The sequence below is a fragment of the Vipera berus genome, assembly GCF_964194415.1.
Source record: "Vipera berus genome assembly, chromosome: 2".
NCBI classification, from domain to species: domain Eukaryota; kingdom Metazoa; phylum Chordata; class Lepidosauria; order Squamata; family Viperidae; genus Vipera; species Vipera berus.
Genome location: NC_138203.1, coordinates 241,308,096 through 241,333,128, shown reverse-complemented (window position 1 = coordinate 241,333,128; position 25,033 = coordinate 241,308,096). Strand labels below are relative to the sequence as shown.

At 41.8% G+C, this 25,033-nt stretch overlaps 1 protein-coding gene across 1 annotated transcript; it reads right to left on the bottom strand.

Moving 5' to 3' along the window:
- Positions 1–1,020: 1,020 nt before the first annotated feature.
- EFCAB12 (EF-hand calcium binding domain 12) lies at positions 1,021–24,039 on the bottom strand. The gene is made up of 11 exons (XM_081316405.1): positions 23,873–24,039; positions 21,585–22,068; positions 19,937–20,122; positions 17,541–17,694; positions 16,443–16,645; positions 13,722–13,772; positions 13,050–13,263; positions 10,178–10,316; positions 7,327–7,413; positions 5,610–5,717; positions 1,021–3,270 (listed from the first exon to the last, which is right to left on the bottom strand). Exons 1-11 carry the CDS (start codon positions 23,989–23,991, stop codon positions 3,018–3,020), a joined length of 1,998 nt encoding a protein of 665 aa, XP_081172531.1. The 5' UTR covers positions 23,992–24,039; the 3' UTR covers positions 1,021–3,017.
- Positions 24,040–25,033: the final 994 nt, after the last annotated feature.

Genomic DNA, 25,033 nt, shown 5'->3' with positions numbered 1-25,033 from the left:
AGAAAACTACAAAGATATATCTATATAGCTAGCAGAAGCTGAACTTTATTCAAGGGAGGGAGAGTTAAGAAAAAAGATTTTGTGTATACTTATTCAATAACTAATGTAAAGAGACAGACATTTATCTACAAATCACATCCCTAAGAAGCTGGTGACAATTGGGCTCACACATTGCACAAAAGAATAATTCATTTTGGCTTAGTATATTAATCTAATAATTGTGTTTTCCAAGTATGATGTATGGCCTGTGCCTAGAATAGTGTAAACCCTAATGGTTCATTAAATAAACTGCAACCATTTGTAGTTTATTTAATGAAACAGTTAGGCAAACTAGGGCTCAGCGTGCTATATAAAATGAATGAAGATAGCATTTCCCATGCTAGTTGCAGATCCAAAACTTGAATAACATAAAATGTAGGATATCATAACCGTAATATAGCTCAGCTATATACATGCATCCATTTGAAGTATGAAAATGTGGCTTTTGCTAATGACCAATTCATGAACACTCGTAGGTTTGACTTGCAAACTAATTTATGAAGATCCAATAGGGTTAAATAGCTAAATGAAATCCTTGAAAGCAGATTCAATTCTTCCATTCAAAGGGTGTCAGTGCTTCTATTGTGTAAAAAAGCCAAGGTAACATTAGCTACATCTTATAGTTCTGCTCTTTTCCAGATTCTGTTTTCCTCTTTTATGCCTCCAATTCAAATTAATATACTATCATAGTCTGGATATTAATATTCTACTTGCTACATAAATTTATGTTTGTTTCCAAACACCCTATTGTGAGATTTTGCAAACATTTAACAGTATCTTTTTACAGAAATGTCAGCATCACCCTTATTCTGATCGCTCCCTCACCCTCAAATTAGAAAGTTGTCACCTTGCAGCTTTTAAGCAATCTACTGGACAAGTCATTTAACAAGCTCCCAGCATTTTCACCTCTAACCAACATTCTCAGCATGGCTTGACAGAAAACTCACATCAAGTCCCAATTACAGCAATTATGGTAGGATGTTTATTGCAAACATTGAAGCCACACATAAGTCAATAGCTCTCGGCAATGCAATTTTTTTCCTATTTTTCCAAAGGTTTTATCCTTCTGTTCTTCTTTATTAACAGATGCTTGGCAACCTTGAAGTTAGATATTGGCAATACATTTATGCAATGGTCATCTCTAGCCTGGGAATTACTGTTCCCATCTCCTCAAGTTTCATATCAGCTCTCCCATGTTACGACACAGCTTCCTCAGCCTTATGATCATCTGTTTAGCAGGCTTGTTTTGAAATTGGGTTGAGCACTTTGAACATTATAGTAACTGTCGAAAGCAAGTTGCTGGATTTTGAGCCTTTTCTCCTGCTTGATTGGGCAGCTCACTCAGCTGTTTGAGGCTGGTTTTGAGAACTGGTTTAGTACGCTTTCAAATCTACACCCCAATACGGTGTATTGTAAGGAACTGTTACGGTAGGTAGTGGCACCAGCAGCTGTGCCTAGATCTTTTCATCTGGAGGGGGGGGAAGGAGAATTGTGGCAGAAGGCACTGCCAGAGCTTGTTCATACCAGTTAATATAAGGGACCCTAATATTGCATAGGGTTGGACTGTACGAAAACCAAAATCCAATCATTTCACATTACCTGTCTTCCAAGAAAAAAAGCTATAGCAAAAGAGTGGCTGAAAAGCCCTTCTATTAAATTAAATCTTTTCAAAGTTGGCTGTAGCAGTCAAGTCAGACTTATTGAAGTTTACCTGTCCAGCAAGAATGGGGCCTTGCTAGTTGTCTCCTAGTATAAAGGATCAATGAATATCAGGCACGACCTAAATGGAATTTTTTAATTCTCCAAATAGTAGTTTTTAATCAGTGTGAAATTGTGTACAGCTACAATCACCTGTAAAATTTGACTAGATTTGTGTTTGATTTCACTAAGGGTGCTGTGATAACGGGCTCACCATCAATATTAACAGGGAACACAACCGATCTCTTTAAGGAAATGAAATATCTAATGATACTACTGAAATATCTAAAGTTAGATATTGATCTTATGCTTGAATTGTTCAGGAATGATCCTGGCAGTGCAAAATTGCTCTTTATCCTAATTGAGTACAAAGTTGTACCTTAAATTTTGTATATAACACGCAGAAGCTCTTCAGCCATTTGGATCAAGAAAGCCCTTTACACTGTATAGGATTTCCATTTCTACAGTGCAGTATATTGCATGCAGATACTACAGGATGAGACAAAAAGTGACCATCTTCCATCTCCGTCAGGAAACATTATGACGGGAGATGACCATTTTAGGAAAAAATAAAGACAGAATAGTATATGATATAGGTTGATAAAACTATCTGCAGTATAAGAAGATTATAAACAAGGGAATTTCCTCTCTTCTTGTAAAGGCAGAGCCCAGGGCAGCTTAGAGGTTTTCCAGACGCAGTTTGCTGGTCACACTGGAAACAGACTGCTTAGCCAGAGTCTTGTTGCTTGATCCAGTGTAGTCCTTTTGCCTGAAGATGCCAGGACACAAAAATGGGACATTCTGCACACAAAATATGTCTTCTTCCACACAGCCCTTGCACCTCCCTCAGCCTTCTCAGCAGTACCATTATTATAACAATATCGATGCATCTCCTGAAATAACAGAGGGGGAATGTGCAACCAAATTGGAAGAGTCCGTTTGACTGTCAAAGCTAATGGGAACCGTAATCCCATTTTAGAAGATTACCAATTTCCCACCCGTTGAAAAATTTGCTGCTTTGTGTGCCTCTCTACTGTATGTTTCTAAGGAGGGAATGGAAGAAAAGCTGCTTCTCTAATTAAACGAAAGATGGATTTTCAAATCTTTCATTGAAAAACTGTAGCATGGTAATTTGTGCAACCTGCTTAAAACAGATACAGATTGATTGTCTGAAAGCCCCTCTCACCAAGTCATAATTTTGTCATATTGTATAAATGGGACAATGACCCTCTGTTAGTCCAATGCAGCAGATTTCTTGGTCACGTTCTTCAAAAATGCCATCAAATATAATGTTTGCGAGATTCTGGATCCTCTAAGGTCATGGATCCCTTGTTGCTGACCGGCCAGTTGCGGTGAGGAACGTGAATACCAGGATTGACTGGGTGTGTGCGAGAAACACGGCTGAACAGAACTTCACTTCTATCCTGCCTTGATTCAGGTAGACACAAGCGCAGCTTATCAAGAAGATGCCCCGGCCAGAAACTATTAGGGTTGGTCAAGGGATTCAGGCAGTTGTACATTCTCCTCAGTTCTCTGCAAGCAAATAACATGATCATGAAACAATAGACAGAAAAAATGAGGTGGAGGTTTAATAAAATGAAGTTTTGTCATTTTGCTAAAAAAAAAGGAAGAAAAATTTAGGGTCTGAACGTAAGCTGCAATGTGGCTTATCTGATTCCAAATTTGCCAGATTGCCACTATGCCAGGGGTTCCAACCGGGGGTGCGAGATGATAATCCAGAGGGTTTAGAAGTTTCAAAACTACAGGGTATACACATAATTCATTGCCATTATTTTGAACTTTTGTAAGGGGTGCGAGAATATATCAGAAGCGTTCTAGGGGTGCGGGGTATAGAAAAGTTTGGGAACCACTGCAGTATGCAGTGCAAGCCACGATTTAGGTTTAATATGTTGTTTTGATGCATTTTAATATGAAATTCTTATATGTAGACAAGTAAAAAAATAAAGAGGAACTGAAATTTTATTGTTGTCACCTTAATGAGAATAAACCCTAAGTCAAAATTAAAATAAAGTACTGTAACCTAAATCTGAAGTGCAAACTAAAAGGCTTGGGTCAAGTTGATCTGCAACACTGCCTCCTACTGGTGCTCACTTGCATCTGCATTTATTATGTATCCTGAAAAATTTGATTTCTAAAGCAGAAACTGCTTGAAACTGACTTGAAAAAATAAGTACCTTTTAAAGCCAGCTACATTATAATTAAAAAAAATATAAACTAACACAACTATTTCCCTTTTATGAATTGTAAGTAACAGTAGGCAATTCTTTGCCTTCATGGATTGATTAGGATAGAGACATATTTACATTTGCTTTTACTATCGTACTTCTATTTGGGTGCTACATTTGAATTTTTTAAAAATTATTTTTGATGTATGTGATTCTTAATAGTTAGATTTAAATAAACTTTCCCAAATTTGGGTGTTATCTAGAGATATACACATCATTTTCTAGAATTCTCCTGCTCGCATGAGAAAATTGCTGAAAATTGTGGGAATTCAAAAGCATCTAGGTTGAGAAAAATGTAAGTTAAATACATCAGATTTAATTGCTGTCTATATGCCGTTAAAATACATTGAAAAAAATCTTTTACCTCTTTCTCTATTTCAAGTTCTAGAATTCAGACATAATTGTCAGTTGAACTTGACTTCTTTGCAGCTTTGTAGCTGATTTATACAGTGTTAAAGATAAGCTGAAACTAATCAAGTTTGTGAGCTTATGAAAATATTAAACAAAGAAGATAAATTTGTCAATGGCCAATAGTTCTGAAAAAATTGAAAAAGGCCATTTCTGTGTATTTCGGGGTGGTTTAAGGGCAAAACAACTTAAAACTTGAAAGGGAGGGAAAATGGCATTTTTGGATGTTCATGTTTTGAAACAGCTACTCTGCCCCTTAAAACCAAACCAAATGCCACAAAGCTGGGAGGGAGGAAACAAGCCTAGGAACAACCCTGCAACTATAAAAGGATTTCGGGCTGTGCAAGCAGGTATTATATACTTGGCTTTTAGCATTACCCACTATGGTTTATTTGATATTAAAAAACAAAAACATAATGCTGAAGTCATCAGGCTCATAATCTTTTGTTTATAATATTATTTAAAAAGGGAAGGGAGTCGGAAGAACTCCCTTAAAAACAGAAACTGGGGGTGGGGGGAGGAGGAGGAGGAGAAAGAATTTTAAAAAGTTATGAACAAAGAATAGGAAGAAAGCGAATTATCAAGTATAAATATAAAAGGAGAAACAAGAATTTCTAATAGGAGCCTTGGTGGAGCAGTGGGCTAATGCCTCCTTAAGTAACACCAGCTGCCTGCAATTAGTGCAGGTTCGCATCCCACCAGGCTCAAGGTTGACTCAGCCTTCCATCCTTCCGAGGTAGGTAAAATGAGGACCCAGATTGTTGGGGGCAATTAAGCTGACTTTGTAATAATGCCGCTTGGGGGTGTGTGTGAAAGCCCTAATAAGCAGGCATATACATAGGATGAAGGCTACTGCTAAGCTTGTAAGCCGCCCTGATTCTTCGGAGAAGGGCGGGATATAAATGGAATTAAAATAAATTAAATAAATAATAATCTCTAGGCTAATTTCTAGCTATATATATATATTGCTAGAATATCTATCTATCATCTATCTATCTATCTATCTATCTATCTATCTATCTATCTATCTCTATCTATCTATCCATCATGCATCCATCTATCTATCTATCTATCTATCTATCTATCTATCTATCTATCTATCTATCTATCTATCATCTATCTATCTATCTATCTATCTATCTATCTATCTATCTATCTATCTATCTATCTATCTATATATTTAATGCCAAGTTCAACAAAAGAAATGTAATCTCATACCTTTCCATGTATTTTTTTGCAAGCACATCTGGATTCTCAAGCAAATTCTCATCAAGAAATTTCACATTCCAAATCTCCCCTGGAGGAAGTATTTTTTTGGAGTGTTTACTGTAAAATGTAAAGAATTTCAATTTAGAATCAAGCGGTATTTAAAAAGAAGTTGGACAGCTGGATGGCAAAAAAGAAATGCCATACAGTAGTGTATATTGGTAAATGAAAATAACAGGCTAGCCCAGTGTCCTTTATTAACCCCAGCAACTTTAGGATGTGTGGATGTCAATTCCAAACTGGCTGTGGAGCTCTGGTAGTTGAAGTCCAATATTAAAGTTGCTGTGGTTAACGAACACTTGGCTAGAATCATAGCCTCTGCTTTCAATATAAAGTCTCTGTTAAACTACCATTATGGTCAATTATTTGTTGTCCTCCCTAAATCGTTTTAGAGTTGAATATTCCAACAGCAAAAACTACCCAATTTTCTCTCCATCTGTAAGAGAAGAGATGCACCTTTGTATGGCCAACTGCCAAGGTAGGACAGCATCAAAATAAGACTCCCTCTAGCTTCTCTACTGTTTTCCTTCTTTTACTGTTACAGCCATGATCACAAATGGCTGGATAGCCCAATGCTGAAATAATCCAAATTTCCTTTGTAAATTAAAGCTAGAGAAAATAAAGAGAGATCTACACATTTATATTCACATTCATTTGCAGATCTCTAGTTCATAGATTGTACAAATGCATTTTATTGTTTTCGGCCTCATACCACACATCCCTCAATTTGAGATTATTAATCCAACATAGATTTCAAGTAAAATTCTATAGGATTTTTTTTGAAATTCCCAGTACAGTATAATATTCCTAAAAGCTTGCCAGCATTCCAACTTTCTCAGCAAACTACCCAGCTCCATTAGCACAGAACCTCTGGAAACTGAAAACAAAATTTTAGGATAATTCTGTAATACCAAAATAAATTTCGCTGATCTCGTGGCACAGAAATATTCCATAAAAAGATGTGTACACCTATTATTCCTTTGGCAAAATACTTTTACCAATGACATACAGGATTATGTAGAATAATGATTTACAACAAAAATCAATGTCACGTGGCAAGCAAGCAGAAGTCCAAAAAAAAATTGTTTTTACGAACAGAACATAAAAATTAGAATGGCTTTTTTAGCCATTTGCAGAATGGCTAAGTCAAATTGAATATGGGTAGTCCTTGATTTGCGACAGTAATTGAGCCGAGAATTATAGTTGTAAGTTGTTGCAGTTGTAAATCTAGGCATCATATGAACAGATTTGTAGTTACAAACATTTTTACCACAGTTGTTAAGTGAACCCAGTGGGTTGTTAAGCAAATCCATTTTCCCCAAAGGATGTTTTTTGTTGAAAAATGGAGTATTGGAAACTGGCAAAAAAAATATGTTGTGAATTGTGTTCATGTGACTGTGGGACACTGCAAACAGCCGTGCAAACAGCCATAATGGTGAGTCAGTTGCTGCATGCCCAAAATGTGATCATGGGTTGTGTAGCCATGTAGCCATTGTAACTCCAAAAACAGGTTGTAGAGATTTGTAGAGAAGATTTTTTGTAATTTCAAATGGTCATTAAGTAAGTGATGGCCTACCTGAATGGAAGGGAACCAATAGTGCTTGTGGATACTGAAGCTCCATTATTCCAAGAGCTTTTTAGATAATACTCCATCCTACTGAATACATACCTCATCAGTTTCTTAAATTCCTTAAATGACTCCCAGCGGCAGGTCCGAGGCTGCTTTCTGACTTGTTTCTTAATTGGTTTTGGCTTTCTAGAAGTAAACAAAAAAGGCGAACAAAAATGTAGCCCATAAGATCAGACCAGTCCTCCCCAAGCTGATTTTTTTAAAGAAATGTTACTATAACTCCAGGATTTTTAGATATTAATGGGGGGGGAAAGGCATCATAGTATGTTCAGAAAAACTGGGGTGCGGAATCACTTATTTGTGTGTCTCTAACATTTATACTAAAGTAAACTAGATAGGAAAAAGCAAAAAGCTGTACATATGAAAGCACAGCCCTTTAAAACAAAAGAGCAACAGTAGAGAACATTCCATATTATGAAAATTTATCACCAGATGCAAGGAAACAAAATCTGTAAAGGTGAATGCTCTGCATGTTCTCTTAAGCAGATCTAGTCCCGCATTACATTTCTATAGTGGCCAGCCAAAGGTCTCTAGGGAAACATACATACAAGACCTAACATGTAGCAGCCAGTTCTGATTTGTTCTCACTATATTGTTTTCAGAAGAACTCTGTCTTTGAACATTGTGATTTATTCGATTATCATTATTATTACTACTTTCATCTATAAAAGTTTTCTCATGTCACAGCTAGAGCACTGAGAGAATGTGAACCTAACTGGATCAAAAGTTGACTAACGGACGTTGAGGAAACAATTGTTATTTATTTATTATTATTTATTAATTTAATTTATATACCGCCCTTCTCCCGAAGGACTCAGGGCGGTGAACAGGGCAATACATAATAAAAAACAAGATACAAAAATTAAAAAGTAATTAAACAGCAATGCCCGTAATAAATTAATACAGATTTAAAAAGTTAAGATCAATTTATAAAACCCAACCCCATCCCATCAGGCCAGGCCAGCTTGTTCAAAAAGGTAGGTTTTAAGATCGCGCCGGAATGTGTTGGCAACTTGGAGTTGGCAAGAGTGTATTAGCAGTACCGCTTTGTCTACCCCACGGGTGTCAAACTTGCCGTGTTGCGTGATGTGTTGCGAGTATTTTTGCATTGCCGGAGCTGGGGTGGGCTCTGTATGATGCAACTGGCCTGCTGGCTGGCAGTTTGACACCCGTGGTCTACACAGAACTGTATGCACTCAATTCAGGCATCCTGGGAGAAACTACTTAAGGTCCCTACAATTGGCATGTGGGGAGGACCAAGAGTTGCAGATGCTGGATTGTCTGGTGGCTGTGCCTAGAGGGCAGAAGTGCTTTCCAACTGACATCAAATTGGACTTTTGAAAACTATTAAATGATCCATTGTTTCAGAGGGCCTATGGTGACAGATTATGCCAATGTGAGGTTGGAGGTCCTTAGTGTTATTTTATAGTGGTGTTGATTTACCATCTATTTTTATAGTGGATTTTTCATGGTATTAATATGTTTGCTATGAATTGTCTACAGTTCAGCAAATAGTGATGGGCACATAAATAAATTAGCATCCCTTCTCAGTTTTTATTAATTGCAGTGGCAGAAAAGAGCAGAAATTATTTTACACAGGTGAGGTACTGAAGACAAGATGTTGCTGGACTATAATCCCCAACATCTTTTATATCCGAAGCGGGGAAAGTTACTGGGAATTGTAGCTAAAACCAGGAGAGAACTTGTTCTCTCTGCCAATGAGAGTACATATCTTTTTTGAGGGCCAAAGGCTGTATTTGGTTTTTAAAAAGTGTATATTCTCCTTCTGTCCTATTGAAGTTATAATTTCATGACAAATTCTGGCTTCTGAGGTTCATATTCAAACTTTCTAGGGAGCCTATTCCAAGCTTTGGAGGAGCCACATAACACCTCAGCTTCTGGGCACCTATCTTCAGATATTTGCTGTATATTAGGTTCGTATGAAACTTAAATAAATGAGGATTTGGAGCTTTAAAAATAAGAAGTATTAACATGAAGAGGAAAAGCTAAAGAGAAAAAATGCTATTGATTTACTGTTATAGTTTTACTCTAAAAGCAAACCCCATCATTCTTCCAGCTTTGTATCCTACAAATTTATGCCAGTGTAGAATGTTCTCAGTGGTAACATGTATATCAAAATACCTCTGATACCTTAGTTTTAGATTATTCAAAAATTAGCTACTGACTAGTCCACAAGTGTTTGCCTATGTACATGTACCCAACTGGAAGGTAATTACCGTAATGGGAGAATAATCCAGGGTATATTTCTGCTCTTCAAAATAGCAGATGAAAAAAAATCTCTGGTTTTAACAGTGATATGCTAGACTAGAGGTCTCCAACCCTTTTGTTTTGGCGGCCCGGAAACGGAGGCAGGCACTGCTACGTGCACACGGGCAAATGGACCGCACGTGCCCACAAACAGGCCATGCACATGCGCAAATGGGCCACGTACGCACACATGCAAACAGCAGCACATGAGCGCATGTGCAAATGGGGCTGCGCGGGCGCGAGTACTGCAAATGGGGCGGCACTAGCGCTGGTGGAACGCTATGGGTGGCACTAGTGCCAGTAGGATGCTCGGGCAGGGCGGTGCTAGCGTCAGTGGGGAGCTCGGGGTGGGATGGCGCTAGCACCAATGGGATGCTCAGGACGGCACTAGTGCTGGTGGGGAAGCTCAGTGTGGGATGGCGCTAGCACCAGCGGGAATGCTTAGGGTGGCGCTAGTGCAAGTGTGGGGCTGTACGTGCGTGCACTGGCCATCCCTTCATGCAGCCCACTGGCCAAGCGGCTGCGTCCGACAGGTTGGGGATCCCTGTGGTAGACCAAGAATTTGTGTGAACGTCTATGCTGGTTAATTTATCTCTGTGTGTGCATGATACATTAAACAAACCTTTCCTCAACTTTGGAAGAGCTTTCCCCATCAGATGATTCCCCGAGGTAAACAGAATTGTCAATATATCCTCCTGGCTGCCTGAACTTCCGGGAGTACTTTCCGAGTGTCAGGAGCCTGTCTCCTGGGTAGAGCAGACCTACGGTACACATTGTGTTGTGTTTTTTTAAAAAAAGAACAACTGTAACATACTACACAGTCTATTCAATTCAACCTTTTATTACAGCCACAGACCAGAATTAAAAATTAAAACATTGAAATAAAATAAAACAGAAGATATAATACTATATTATAGTTAGTGGTGAGATCACTGATGGGCGGCCAAAGTCTGCCTAATTTTATAGAAAGGGAATTTAGCTATGTTCAAGGTGACTGTATCATACTGATCCAATAATAACTCTTGTACATAAGAGAGATCAGAATTTCCCTGCATTTTATCAGGTAGGGAGTTATGAGTCTGTGAATCCTAGAGGGTACAACGCAACAGGATATGAGCTGTCATTTCAGTGGCTCCTTGTCCACAGCGGCACCACCTCAGTTCAAATGGGATAAGCTCTGGATTGTGCATCTGAGTAATTTTCCTACACTGGATTTACAGAAGAGAGTTCTTAAAACTTTGAAGAATGTTATGACAAGGGTGAAAGAAAAAAGAAAGAAATCAAGTTTTAGGACATTATTTGGAGTGACTAAAGATTGAGATTGTTAGCAGTAAAAGGAAGGAATATAAAGTTAGTTTACTGATCAAGGTTAAAACAGATATGTCATTATCTCTGATAATCCTTAGTGGACTTTTGCTGACATCAGGACTGATGGGATATGGGAAGCAGAGATCATTTGTTGCTTTTTAAGAGAAGGGGATAAGTTACTAAAATTATTTATTTGTGATGAAAGGAAGTTTTCTTTTTTAAAATTTGTATTAGTTTTATTCTTTTAATTGTAATGTTTAATAAAATTACTACAAAAAAAGAAGTGAGATTAAACTTTATTCTCCTACTGTGTTGCATAACTTGTTACAGCTGCGCTAGAACTTTAAGTGACTGAGTTGTTTTCTAAGAGCAGTAATCACTGTTTCTGAACAACAGACCAACAGCTGGATTTACAATGACCCAGGAAAATCAGATTGAAACTGAACATTAAGAAAACCAAGATAATGGCATCCGGCCCTCTCAATTCCTGGCAAATAGATGGGGAAGAAATGGAGGTAGTGACAGATTTTATTTTCCTGGGCTCCAAGATCACCACAGACGGGGACCGCAGCCAAGAAATTAAAAGACGCTTGCTCCTCGGGAGGAAAGCCATGGCAAATCTAGACAGCACACTAAAAAGCAGAGACATCACCCTGCCAACAAAAGTGTGTATAGTCAAGGCTATGGTCTTCCCAGTTGCAATGTATGGCTATGAAAGTTGGACCATAAGAAAGGCTGAGCGCCAAAGAATTGAGGCCTTTGAACCAAGGTGCTGGAGAAGACTCTTGCGAGTTCCTTGGACTGCAAGGCGATCAAACCGGTCAGTCCTAGAGGAGATCAACCCTGACTGCTCTTTAGAAGGCCAGATCCTGAAGTTGAAACTCAAATCCTTTGGCCACCTAAGGAGAAGGAAGGACTCACTGGAGAAGAGCCTAATGCTGGGAAAGATTGAGGGCAAGAGAAGAAGGGGACGACAGAGAATGAAGTGGCTGGAGTCACTAAAGCAGTAGGCGTGAACCTAAATGGACTCCAGAAGATGCTAGAGGACAGGAAGGCCTGGACTGGAGGAACGTTGTCCATGGGGTTGCGATGGGTCGGACACGACTTCGCAACTAACAACAACAGGAAAATCAACTGTGCAGACCAATGGGTCATTCTAAACTTTACAGACAGCATTAATTGCAAACTGTAAATTTTATCTATGATTTTATCAGTTAGCACATTTTAAGGCAGGTAGATTCTTTAAAAATGATGGAGCCGAATAATGTCTATATGTAATTGACAATCTGCAGTGTGGATCACACATTTATTCTTTTTATATGAAAGTTGGGCCTCACTAAGGAAATGAGCCTGGGACAGCAGCTTTAATTCAGGGTTTGCGACAAGATCACAAAACAAACCCTGATATAGTGTTAGATTCAAGCCAAGGTTGAGCTAAAAGGTAAAGGTAAAGGTTTCCCCGCACATGCGTGCTAGTCATTTCCAACTCTAGGCCAGCTCATCTCCGTTTCAAAGCTGAAGAGCCAGCGCTTGTCCGAGGATGTCTCGGTGGTCTTGTGGCCGGCATGACTAGACGCCAAAGGCGCACAGAACGCTGTAACCTTCCCACCGTAGTGGTCCCTATTTTTCTACTTGCATTTTTACGTGCTTTCAAACTGCTAGGTTGGCAGAGGCTGGGACAAGTAACAGGCGCTCACTCTGTTATGCGGCACTCGGGATTTGACCCGCCAAACTGCTGACCATCTGATTCACAAGCTCACCCACTGAGCCACCGCATCCCTAAGGTTATGCTACAGAAACCTAAAGAAATGCAGAAATTATCTGAAGGAGCCCAACATATATTATATTATTTTCTTATCAGTGTCCCATGTTCTGGAACCTGCCTTTGAAATCATAAGGGTTAAAAAAAAATTATTTTAATTCACAGTCCTGCACTGAGGAATTCAACACAATCTTTAGCATCCTTATTTAGAAACATCATGACATTTAGTGGGTTAGTTGATTTCTAAGCACTATCACAACACTACTAGACCCATTTTCCTGAATTTAGAAATGCAAAATAGCCTTCCCCTTAACATTTTTGTCTGTTAGTGGCTTCCATCCTGAATTTGTAAAGCTGAAACATGAAGTTGAATTTGGATTGGGCTGCTTGATATAAGGCACTCTTTCCGTGTTTTTTCTCATACCTCTTTTTAGTGCTCTTTCTGAAATTGGAATTCCATATTTTTCGCAAAGCTTCAAACACTGAAAGTAGACATAGTGGCATGCCAGGTGATGCTGGTCCACCAATTCTCCCATTTCACCCTCTAGGCAGCTTGGCAAGCAGTGACTATCGATAACTGGGTCTCCAGACCTCACCAGTCTACACTGTTCCGCAAAATCTAATGGATTAGTTTTCCTCTGTAAAAATAAGACAGTGTCTCTGTTATAAAGCAATACTGTTGTGCAATAAATGTTCTTACATACCGCTAAAGTTGTAACATAGTGAGACACTAATTAAAAGGACAAAGACATTTTTTGTCCTACCGCAAGAAAGAAGTCAGGTCTCTGGGCAGACCTTTACTGAAAATGGATTTAAAAAATGTTGCGTAGATGTGAACTGGGGACACTTGCTGTACAGCAGCAACAACAACTTTGCAGCAACGGCTCCAAGCAATCAATTATCAATGTCAAAGTCAAATTGCAGTTTATAAAATCTCTGCTTTACTGCTGAGGGAAACTAAAGAGGGCACACCCATGGTCACAAACTAATATTTTAGTTCAGGGCAAATCAGTGCTCCGTGGGGTCTTCCCATTTGCATCTGCCATTTCTGCATTTTATACTGAACAGGTGTCTAGTGTTAAAGTTGTATTCTTACCATTATCCCAGGGGAGGAGGAGGAGGAAGTTGTGTTAAGTATGTTCGCTGCCTTGAGTTATTTGTAAAAACGATAAGTAAATAAAACGTATATACTTGAGTATAAGCCGACTCGAGTATAAGCCGAGACCCCCAATTTCACCCCCAAAAACTGGAAAAAGTTATTGACTCGAGTATAAGCCGATCCGCCGTTCTGCAAGCCTCCGCCGCCGGCGGAGGCTGGATCCGCGCTCTGCAAGCCTCTGCCGCCAGCAGAGACTCGATCCGCCATTTTGCAAGCCTGAATACACAGGAATACCCTGTGTGGCCGCGGCTCTCGGGGAAGCCCTGGCTGTCCGCTTCCTCGCTCCACGCTGCCATTCGGGGTCCGCGCGTTCCCCGGGCAAATCGCGGCGCCCAGCAGGCGAGGAAACACGCCCGCTCCAGTCGCCCCCCCTTCCCTCAGGAGACGCGAAGCAAGTGACCGCCCGGAGCTTACCGAGGACTTGCGCGCGGCCGAGGCTTCGGTGCTTCCAGGATCGCGCGCACCTCTCCCAAGCCGCCGCCGTCCGGAGACCTGCCGAAGTTTGGGGAGGTTTGGGGAGGTACGCGCGCACCTCCCCAAACCTCCCCAAACGTCGGCAGGTCTCCGGAGCTCCGCGCCCTGCCTGCCTGCTTCTTTCCGCTGCTTCTTTCCGTGCGCCTCCCCAAACCTCCCCAAACGTCGGCAGGTCTCCGGACTTCCGCGCCCTGCCTGCCTGCTTCTTTCCGCTGCGGAAAGAAGCAGGCAGGCAGGGCGCGGAGGTCCGGAGACCTGCCGACGTTTGGGGAGGTTTGGGGAGGCGCGCACCTCCCCAAACCTCCCCAAACGTCGGCAGGTCTCCGGACGGCGGTGGCTTGGGAGAGGTGCGCGCAATCCCGGAAGCACCAAAGCCTCGGCCGCGCACAAGTCCTCGGTAAGTTTTTTTGTTGACTGGAGTATAAGCCGAAGTGGAATTTTTCAGCCCAAAAAGTGGGCTGAAAAATTCGGCTTATACTCAAGTATATACGGTAAGTTATTTGGGAGGTAAGTCAGGGTGACTGTTAGCATTGGGAAACAGTGGCAATAGACAGTATAGAGCCGTGGTGGCGAACCTATGGCATGCGTGCCACAGGTGGCACACAGAGCCCTCTGTTGGCACACGCGCCGTCGCCCCAGTCCTAGGCCTTCAGCTGGGTTTTATAAAACCTTTTCGCTTTAGGCCTCCGCAGCCGTGATTAAAAAAAAACAGGTTCAATCAATCAATTTCAACTTCTCGCGGGGGGAAAAAATCTCGCAAAGTTGGAATTAATTGATCGAACTTTTTAGTCCAGCCCAGTCTGCCATTACCATCGCAGCCACACCCACCCAACGGGCCACGACCACCCAATTGGCCACACCCACCTAGCACCAGACGGTGCTAGGTGGTGGTGGGGGCACAAAGGGAGGCTCGGCCAATCTCAATGTATACAGGGTTGTACTTTGACAATAAAGGTTCGTTCACCTAAGTGGGTTTTGGGTTACAGTTTCAGCACTCGGTCTCTACAAGTTTCGCCATCGTTGGTATAGAGACTGGCAAGAGGGAGAACAGGTTCCTAAGTGTTTAATTTTCAACCAGCTCAACCAGCTTTAACTCAGCAACGGGGAAACCCATCACACCATCTAACCTGATTGAATACAGGAAAACTTGCTGTTCAAGATCCAAGGAAGGTGCTACTCCTCTAATAGAAAGATGATAGGATTAGCCAGCAATTATACATGCTGGGCTCTTCCACAGAGGTAGAGCTACTTCTGCTGCCTGCACTTAAGTTTTTTATTTTTATTTTTATTATTTTTTTAATCCCATTTATACCCCGCCCTTCTCCGAAGACTCAGGGCGGCTTACAATCTAAAGCGCAATGTGCTTAGTGAACACTGATAGGGAATTACTTTGGCAGGCATCTTTGTGACTGCCGCCCTCATTGGGCTTTTTCCCTTTTCCCCATTCTCTGGTGCCGTTTCTTTCCCTTAGATTTCAGGAGCCCTGGTGTTGCAGTGGTTAGAATGCAGTACTGCAGTGGTTCTGCCAACAGCCGGGAGTTCAATCCTGACTGGCTCAAGGCTGACTCAGCCTTCCATCCTTTCGAGTTTGGTAAAACGAGGACCCAGATTGTTGGGGGGCATCAGGCTGACTCTACTGTAATCTGCTCAGAGAGGGCTGTAAAGCGGTATATACGGTAAGTCTAAGGCAGACGTGTCAAACACAAGGCCCGGGGGCCAGATCCGGCCCGCAAAGTGGTTTCATGTGGCCCACGAAGCCATCCTGGAAAGAGTGAGGGAACAGCCCCCACTGCCTTGGTCCTGGCCCAGAGACCCTCCTCCTGCCAAAGACCCTCAGATCTCTCCCACTCCTGCCCAGGCCTCCCAGGCACCCTTGATGCGAACGATGTAGAGCTGGCCATGCCCACCCAGTAGGCCATACACACTTTAGCCACGCCCACCCAGTAGGCCACGCCCACCCAGGCCATACCCACCCGGCCCCCTGAGGGCAACTGCAATGCTGATGCGGCCCTCAATGAAATTGAGTTTGACACCCCTGGTCTAAGGGCTATGGCTATTTGTTGAGGCGTTTAGTGATTTATCAGTACTATAAAATGAAATGGCCTTCTGCCTAGAATGTAACCAGCTAGTAGTCAGTTTCCCAAAGTAGTCAGTTATCCAAAGCAGGCCACAAAAATATAGTACCTTTAGCCGTCGTCTGGTTTCCTTGTATCTCTTCCCAACTATTTCCATTTGGTTGTAAGTTAAGTGCCTGCGATCTGTCTCAGTGTTGATGGGAGGAACTTGCAAATGGTTTGACTTAGGTGGACAAGCTACCTGAGAAGATATACTGGACTTGGCATGAGGGATTGCAGTGATGGATGCAGTTTTTGCCACAGGCAATGACTCTTTAGCATGATTATTAAAACAAAGGGGGGAAAAACAGAAACCCCATTATAAAGCCATCAACCATTGAGCTGTTTTATCACGCTGGCTTCTACTTAGTTCAGGAAATACTTTCTCAGAAATTAGAAAAATGTCCCCGTCTTACATTGATTTTCAACAGTTGGTATTCACAATTACTAATCTGCACTGTTTTAAACGTCTGTTAAAATAACCAAACGAATACATATGACTTTATATGACTGTTTCTTATTTCTTTACATATATTAAATTGCCAAACTGCAGCCAGCCTATAGCCAATACCAATATCATGTCATTGACTAGAATGTTAATTCTTTTTAAGTTATTTATGTATTCCCCAACTTGCTATTCTTCAAATATTTTGGGATTACAGTCTAGAACAGACATGTCAAACACAAGGCCTGGGGGCCAGATTTGGCCCACGAAGTGGTTTCATGTGGCCCGCGAAGCCATCCTGGAAACAGTGAGGGAACGGCCCCCACTGCCATGGCCCTGGCCCAGAGACCCTCCTTCTGCCAGAGACCCTCAGATCTGTCCCACTCCTGCCCAGGCTCCCATAGGCACCCTTGATGCCAACGATGTAGAGCTGGCCATGCCCACCCAGTAGGCCATACACACTCTAGCCACGCCCACCCAGTAGGCCACGCCCACCCTGGCCATACCTATCCGGCCCCCTGAGGGCATCCACAATGCTGATGCGGCCCTCAATGAAATTGAGTTTGACACCCCTGGTCTAGAATTTCCAAATACCTTCAAAAACCTTAGATATTTGTTTATGGTGCCATTAACAACTAAATCTGTAAATCAGATCTACAGGATCAAACCTATCAGGGACTGAAAACTGTTCAATCGCCTGTATCGATTTAGTTCCCTTGTTACCTTGCCTTGGCTGTTTCCAGTTGTCCCTTAAACTATCCATCCATAATCTTTGACATTCAGCCAAGTCAGCACCAGTTATAATATGTCCTTTCTTTGAAATGGTGAGAAAGACAATGATTTCTTCTAAGTCAGTTTTACTGATAGGCACCTTGGTCTGGAAACAAAAATTGTGGTTAGGTCTGGGTCTTGACATGATAAAAAAATCCAAGGGGAAACATCTATTTCAAAGAGAGCAATTACTTACATTGGTATCTTCCCATTATAGCTAGATATGTACACGCTATGGTCCAGTTTATTACTAGGTGCACAGGACCTGATTTAATGAGCAAATAGAATGTGCAGTTTCCTATGAGAAATCATGCAGCTCGACGATTGCAATACAAGCAATGTTGCACTTTGAACATCAGCAAATTGCAAACTGGTGATGCTCGTGTGATTCTCTTAAACAAAAAGTGCTGCGAAGCAGTTGAAATTTTTTCTTTTTACGAAGACTCCTATGCTATATTTGCACACACAGATACTCTCATTGCTACTTTCATATGGCATGCTTCTAAAGAATTAGGGTATATGAATATTTCTTAATGTAAATTAACCAGATGACAGGAACCTAAAATGTTATATCAAAAGTCTGATTAACGGTTATGGTCCCAAGTATTAAGATTTCAGCTTCAATTTTTTCCATCAGACTTTACTATCCTCATGTATTTATTTTTGCTCTTAATCTATCAAACTGCAGGGAGTCAACTCAGGAACAAACTTTACAAGATCAATAATTAAATTAATAAAATCTTCTAGTCATAGAAAATGACTCTTTACTTGTCTAGTACCAGGCTAAGCAAACTTTTTAGAACATTTTAGGTTTTCCTAAATGGTGCCATAGAAAATTCCGCCAAATGTGATGATGCCAAAGGAGTACTGCTAGTGAAGTTCATGGAGCATGATTCAACCATCAATTCAGAAGTCTACTGTGAAACGTTAAGAAAACTCAGATGAACCATCCATAACAAGTGTTGGGGCATGCTGACTTCGGGTGTGGTGTTGGTTCACAATAATACTCACCCATACACTGCTAGACGCACCCAAGAACTTTTGAAACAGTTCCATTGGGATGTTTTTGATCACACACCCCGCCCCCCCCCAATAGCCAAGATTGGGGGCCAAGCAACTACTAAGGAATTTCAAACCTTGTAAGACGTTATGACAAGTGCCTCAATTTGAATGGCAATTATGTCAAAAAGTAATGTAATGTTGTAGTTTTCTAACGTCTACAATAAAAGTTCTGTATCTGCAAGTGTCTGTCACTGATAACCAAACAGAGGTTTGTTTCCGAATTGACCTCGTGAATAACTCAGGGTGGCAAACAAACACATTGCCCTCGTATAAGTAAAAAGACAGGATAAAAATTAATAAATACTTTTGAGTCATTATGCAAACCAAAGTAATTGTGATTTATTCACAATCGCATTTTAAAATGTTCAAATTGTTTTCTGCAAGCCAGTTTTAAGTCTTGATATACTCATTACGTTAATCCTAAAGGAAATCAACCCTGATTTGGGGTTGATTTGGAATGACAGGTACTGAAGCTCAAATACTTTGGCCACCTAATGAGAAGAGAGGAGTCCTTGGAAAAGACCCTGAGGGGAGGAAAGATTGAAGGCAAAAAAAGTGAAGAATAGCAGAGGCTGAGATGGTTAGATTGTCTTTTTGATGCAATAAACAGAATTTGGGCAAACTCCAGGAGACAATGGAGGACAGGGGAGCTTGTCATGCTATGGTCCATTGGGTCGTGAAGAGTCGGACATGACTTAGCGACTGAACAACAACAATACTCATTATGAAACTTTTAAGCCTGTGAAATGGCCAAAAAAAAGAGAGAATCATATGACTGAATATTGGTGGCTTTACTGTTGTATTTTGGCAATATGATGTGGAACTGTCTTGCTTAACACATTTTAATAAATCACAATGGACGGTATTCAATATGCTAAGCCAAAATGCCCCCTTCACCTCACGATCTACGGAGAAAAAATATATATTGTCAGTGAAGTTAATGACTAAATAAAAGCACTTGTTGACTCAAATGTGCAATTTTCCCTATTAAGGCATCAAGAAAGAATCTAACTAGTGATTATGACAGCCGTGTGATGCAGTGGTTAAGGTACTTCTGAAGGCTAGAAATGGGAGACTGTGAACTCTGCGCTTACCTTGAAATCCTTGATATCCAACGAGATGAGCTTTGGCCGGTCACTCTCAACCCTAGACGGAATATTGGCAAACCAACCTCTAAAACCTCACCCAGAAAAATTCAGGGACTTATCCAGGCGGCCTGCAGGACTCAACAGTGACTCAAAGCCACCAAAATCAACAACTAGGGAGTGTAAGGTTTTTCCACCTACCTCCTGGATAATTCTAAGGAAATCCACTCTTTTGAATTTCATTGTCCTGCTCCTGTCAGCTTTTTTGAAGACATCCACAAGCTTGAGTTTTTGCTTATGCAGAAGATTTTGTAGTGTAATAATAGATGGCGGATATGGAGCCCGAATAAGAGGCGTAGTTTTCACTGGTTCACTCTTGGGTGCGGTCTGCGGAAAGACATCCAACATCTTAAAGGATTATGCTCAACTTCGTTTTTGACGAAGCAGAAATGCAAAGACTTGGTTAGTTGTTCAGTCGATAAGCCAACCAGCCCTTGTCTTGCAAAACACAAGCTGATTGGTGAATATATTACTGAAGACAAAAAGCAAATAGACAACTTGTCTGACATATGTCCTATTTTGATCTCATTTTGTGGCTTCACTGATTGCATTCACAGGTCAAATTCATTAATTCAAGTGCTTTGGTAATAACAGAGTAAGAGATAATTTTATAATTGTATTTGTATTTGCTGCAAAGGAAATCAGAAGTAAGACGGGATGCAATAAAATTTAGGTAGATAGAACAACTATAGGTAGTCCTCGTTTGTGTAGCAATTGTTCAAAATTATGCTACCCCCCCAAATGATACTTACCACCAAGTTCCAGAGTTCTGATGGCAGCACCCCCTCTCCCCACAGTTCCATGACTGCATTCCGGGAGCTTGGCAACTGGCTGACTTTTACAGCCAGTTGCAGTGTTCCACAGTTAAATAACAACAATTTACATTTTTTTGCTAGTTTCTGGCAAAAAATGGCCAAAGGAATGAATAGACACAATTTAATACTGCGACATTCATTTTACAACCGCTGCAAAAAAAAAAGTTGTAAAATCAGGTTGTCATGTGGGTGCCTCAACTTATGATTGTCATGATTTAGAAATTACGGTCTCATTTACAGTCATTAACTCGAGGACGACCTGTATGTAAACACCCAAGTCTACACAAATACACTATATTCTCTTTCAAGACTAGGAACAAAATGTTTCCAAAGTCTGCTGGCTCAAAAAGAAAGGCTTTAAATCTGGAAAAGACAGATACACAGGGCTTGGTCTCTGGATTCAGCAATAGACAGATATTCTTTGCGTACATGGCTTCTTTCTTGTCTCCAATCATTCATATAGCCATTCCTTTGCGCCTACTGCAAGTTGCTGAATACAAAATCTAGCGCCCATAGTGCCAAGATTTATTGCTGGGCTTGGTATGAAGCCTGCCTGAAAAGTGAAGTATAATTTTGAGGCACGATCACAATCCAGACGACTAAGTTCATGGGACACTGTAATTATCTACGTATTACATTTTTATGCTGACCTTCCTCTAAAGAGCTTGTTCTTCTTGCCTTATCCTCAATACAGCCCTCAGACATAGGTTGGACTGAGAAAAGAAGACTGGTTGTACAAGTGGCTTGTAGTCATCCTCGGGAACATCATGCATAACAAGGACTTTTAACTGATTCTCCCCCGTTATAGTGCCTAACTAATCCACAAGTGGAGCCTTCCAGATGTGGTTGAGGAACAACTTATACCATTCTTCCTGATGGGATGGGTTAGCTTGCCAATGCAGTTCAGAAACATCTGGAAGGTCAAGTCATCGGTTCTGCACCACGACACCATGCTGACTTCCTACTATGCTTACCTTAACACTTTGGAGAGCTTGAATTTTAGCGTCCTTCTCTTTTCTTTCTTTTATTTTTCTCAGGATGTTTTCTTCTTGTTGAGTGAGAGGCTTCTTTTCAGTCAACCATTCCTCCAGATTTACAGAGTTCTCCAACATATTACGCAGTTCTTTTCGCTCCTTAATCCAAGCTTCCATATTTAGCAGGTCGCTGTCCTCAGTGGAGATGCTGTCCTGGGCCTCAGGAGGTGCTCCTAACTCCTGAGCTTTCTCCACTTCACTGGGGACAGGTGGCTGAGGCATGTGAATACCAGGAACCACATTGCCCATTGGTGGCGCCATATGAACACGCCGTCTAGATTTAGGTCTGCCAAATCTATTTGGTTTCAGTTTAAGAGAATAAAAGGGATATTCATTTCTGAATTTATACTGTTTAAACCAATGGCTTAAAATCCCCTCTGAGAGGGATTCTTCAGACTCTTCACTTACGATGGAGTCACTTTCACTGAAAAGAAGGAATTTGGGTAGAGTCAAAATCATGAATAGCACTCATCCGTCCATCACTCTTTTTTAAAAAATAAGATACAATGGAAAATAAAATAAACATACCTAATGGCAATATTAATTTCTGTAAACATTAATTTTAGTTTTCTTGGGGGATAGAAAATATATATATAATCAACCTAAGATCTCCGCAGATATTTACAGATATGGATTTCTTCAGAAATTATAGATATGGGATAAAAATCTATCTACGAGAAGGCAGCTTTCATTTCTTAGGTTAAAAACGAGGCCACAATGCAAAAGTGATGTTTCTGCATATTCCTCCCAAAGATCAAATGAGAAAGGACAAAGCTTAAGTGTGTCAAAAAGATTGCATTAAAAAATTCCAGGTAGAATCCAAAGTATCTCTCCAGGTAGGTCTGGAACAGAAGCCTCTGAAAAGTTCCTGCTCTATCATTGAACTTGATGGGTCCAGGCATATGAACTGTGGCTAACAGAATGCTTTCAATTTTGACTGGCAGGGCCTGAAATTACAATCTCCCATGTATGGAGGGCATCTGTTTGGGGATACTGTTGTGTAAAAAATTACTAGTGGACTGGAGATAAGGTGGCTTAATTTATTTGTATCCCACCTTTATTATTTTCTACAAATAACTCAAGGTGGCTAACATATCCAAAACACACCTCCCTTTTCCTAATTTCCCCACAACCACCACATTGTGGGCTGGGCTGAGAGTGACCGGCCCAATGTCACCCAGCTGGATATCATGGCTAAGGCACCCTCTCCCACTTTCTAGCGCAGTGCCTTAGCCACTAAACCAAACTGGTCTGGTTTCCTAAAGAAATTCCCTGGCTCTTAAACCTATTCATTCTAAGACTGCCACTCTATGCCAACAAATAGAAGAAGATCCTTCTTACTTCGTCCCAAAGGGGTTTTTCCCAAAGGCAACTGGACTGGATTTGTCCTTGAAAACGTTTCGCTTCTCACCCAAGAAGCTTCTTCAGAACTTGGATGAGAAGCGAAACGTTTTTAAGGGGGGGGAACCCCGCAAAAAAGTCCCAATTGCCTCCTGAAAAAGCATCTTTGGGACCCATGCTGGATGACTGAGAATCTCCACAGCCCTTCTAACTTTTTGCTCCCATCTAGCGACCCTTCCGATTTCCGCAATCACATCGGATTAACCCTACTTATTTACCCCTGCTGGAGAACTCTGGTGCTGGAGAAGACTCCTGCGAGTCCCTTGGACTGCAAGGCGATCAAAACCGGTCAGTCCTAGAGGAGATCAACCCTGACTGCTCTTTAGAAGGCCAGATCCTGAGGTTGAAACTCAACTCCTTTGGCCACCTAAGGAGAAGGAAGGACTCACTGGAGAAGAGCCTAATGCTGGGAAAGATTGAGGGCAAGAGAAGAAGGGGACGACAGAGAATGAGGTGGCTGGATGGAGTCACTGAAGCAATAGGCGTGAGCTTAAATGGACTCCAGAAGATGGTAGAGGACAGGAAGGCTTGGAGCAGGGGTCTTCAAACCTGGCCCTTTTATGACTTGTGGACTTCAAGTCCCAGAATTCCTCAGCCAGCGTTGCTGGCTGAGGAATTCTGGGACTTGAAGTCCACAAGTCATAAAAGGGCCAGGTTTGAAGACCCCTGGCTTGGAGGAACGTTGTCCATGGGGTCGCGATGGGTCGGCTTCGCAACTAACTAATAATAATAATTTACCCCTGAGAAAACAAAAAAACTCCCCGAGCCCTATTTTCTAAAGAGAGCGCTTTCTAAATCGGGAGGTGCCCTGGCTGCCTTCTACGCACCGGAGAAAGGAAGAAATGGACTCGTAGAGAGATTGCGATATGTAACTAGTCCCTGAAACTTCACTCCGGTTTCTCGTGCTTTTAGATGCCCAGCTAAACTGGTCGAGTTTGCTCGACATGGCGACGCAGAAACTTCACCCTCGGCGTCTTCGGACCGGGGGAAAAAAAACAACAACAGGCGCTGTTTACTGGGCTGTGCAGAAGAGAGGAGGAAGAGCCCGCCGTTCTCTACAATTCTGGAGTCGGGGAAAAAACAAAAAAGCAAAAAGCAGGAGGAGGGAAGAATCCTCGTTCCCTTCGCCCGCGCTTTCTCCCTCTCAGCTGCCAGGGGACAAAAATGACATAAGCACAGCGCCCCGCTCTCGCTTAAGGCACCGCCGTCAGAGCACAAGGCAAAAATGGGTTTGGGAGGGCACCAAGGCAACGGGCGGGCGGGCGGACCGGCAGGCTTGCAGTTGATTGGCGCAGCTGGAGAAGATCGAACGTTGTGTCGCAAAGCCCAGGGACGCCCGTGTCAATTGCGTGCTGGCCTTTCCCGCGTCCGCGCTGCTCCCCACCCCACCACTTCCGTCCCCTTTTAGGGCTGGGGCGGGGAGTTAATAGCAGCACAACAGTAACCGGGTAAATGCTAGCTTGCGTCATGCGCCGACGACCCCTCCATTCATGACACATGCAGCTGGATCTTAAGAGGGATAGCTATTTATGGGCTGGTTATCGCGCTAATCGCGGTTCATCTATTCCGGGGGCGGGGCGGGGGTCTTTAAACTTGGTCCTTTTACGACTTGTGGACTTCAACTCCCAGAATTCTGGGAGTTGAAGTCCACAAGTCCAGCCAGCGTGCCTGGCTGAGGAACTCTGGGAGCTGAAGTCCACAAGTCATAAAAAAGGGCCAAATTGGAAGACCCCTGATCTATTCTGTACCAGGTTCCAGGGACGGGATAGCTTGCATGCTGTCTTAAATCATGGTTTGCAAGCCAAAGTAGCTCGATACAATATTGTATAAGTTGACACATTGTTGTGAACCAGCGGATGGATCAAGATTTATCATCAACTTAAGGTTTTCCTGGTTATTGCCAAACCATTAAACCGCTGAAATGATAAACCCGACCTAATAATCAGCTACAACGTTAAGTTAGAGACTGCAACTATTTTGCTGTTCAA

Excerpts from the sequence above, each read along its gene's own strand:
- EFCAB12 (XM_081316405.1), bottom strand. The coding sequence starts at position 23,991 with ATGTCGAGCAAACTCGACCAGTTTAGCTGGGCATCTAAAAGCACGAGA. Across the intron at positions 16,646-17,540 it reads CTGGAAACAGCCAAGGCAAG|AGTCATTGCCTGTGGCAAAA; the intron begins GTAACAAGGGAA and ends ATCATGCTAAAG. Across the intron at positions 13,773-16,442 it reads AAACCAGACGACGGCTAAAG|GCAGCGAACATACTTAACAC; the intron begins GTACTATATTTT and ends AAATAACTCAAG.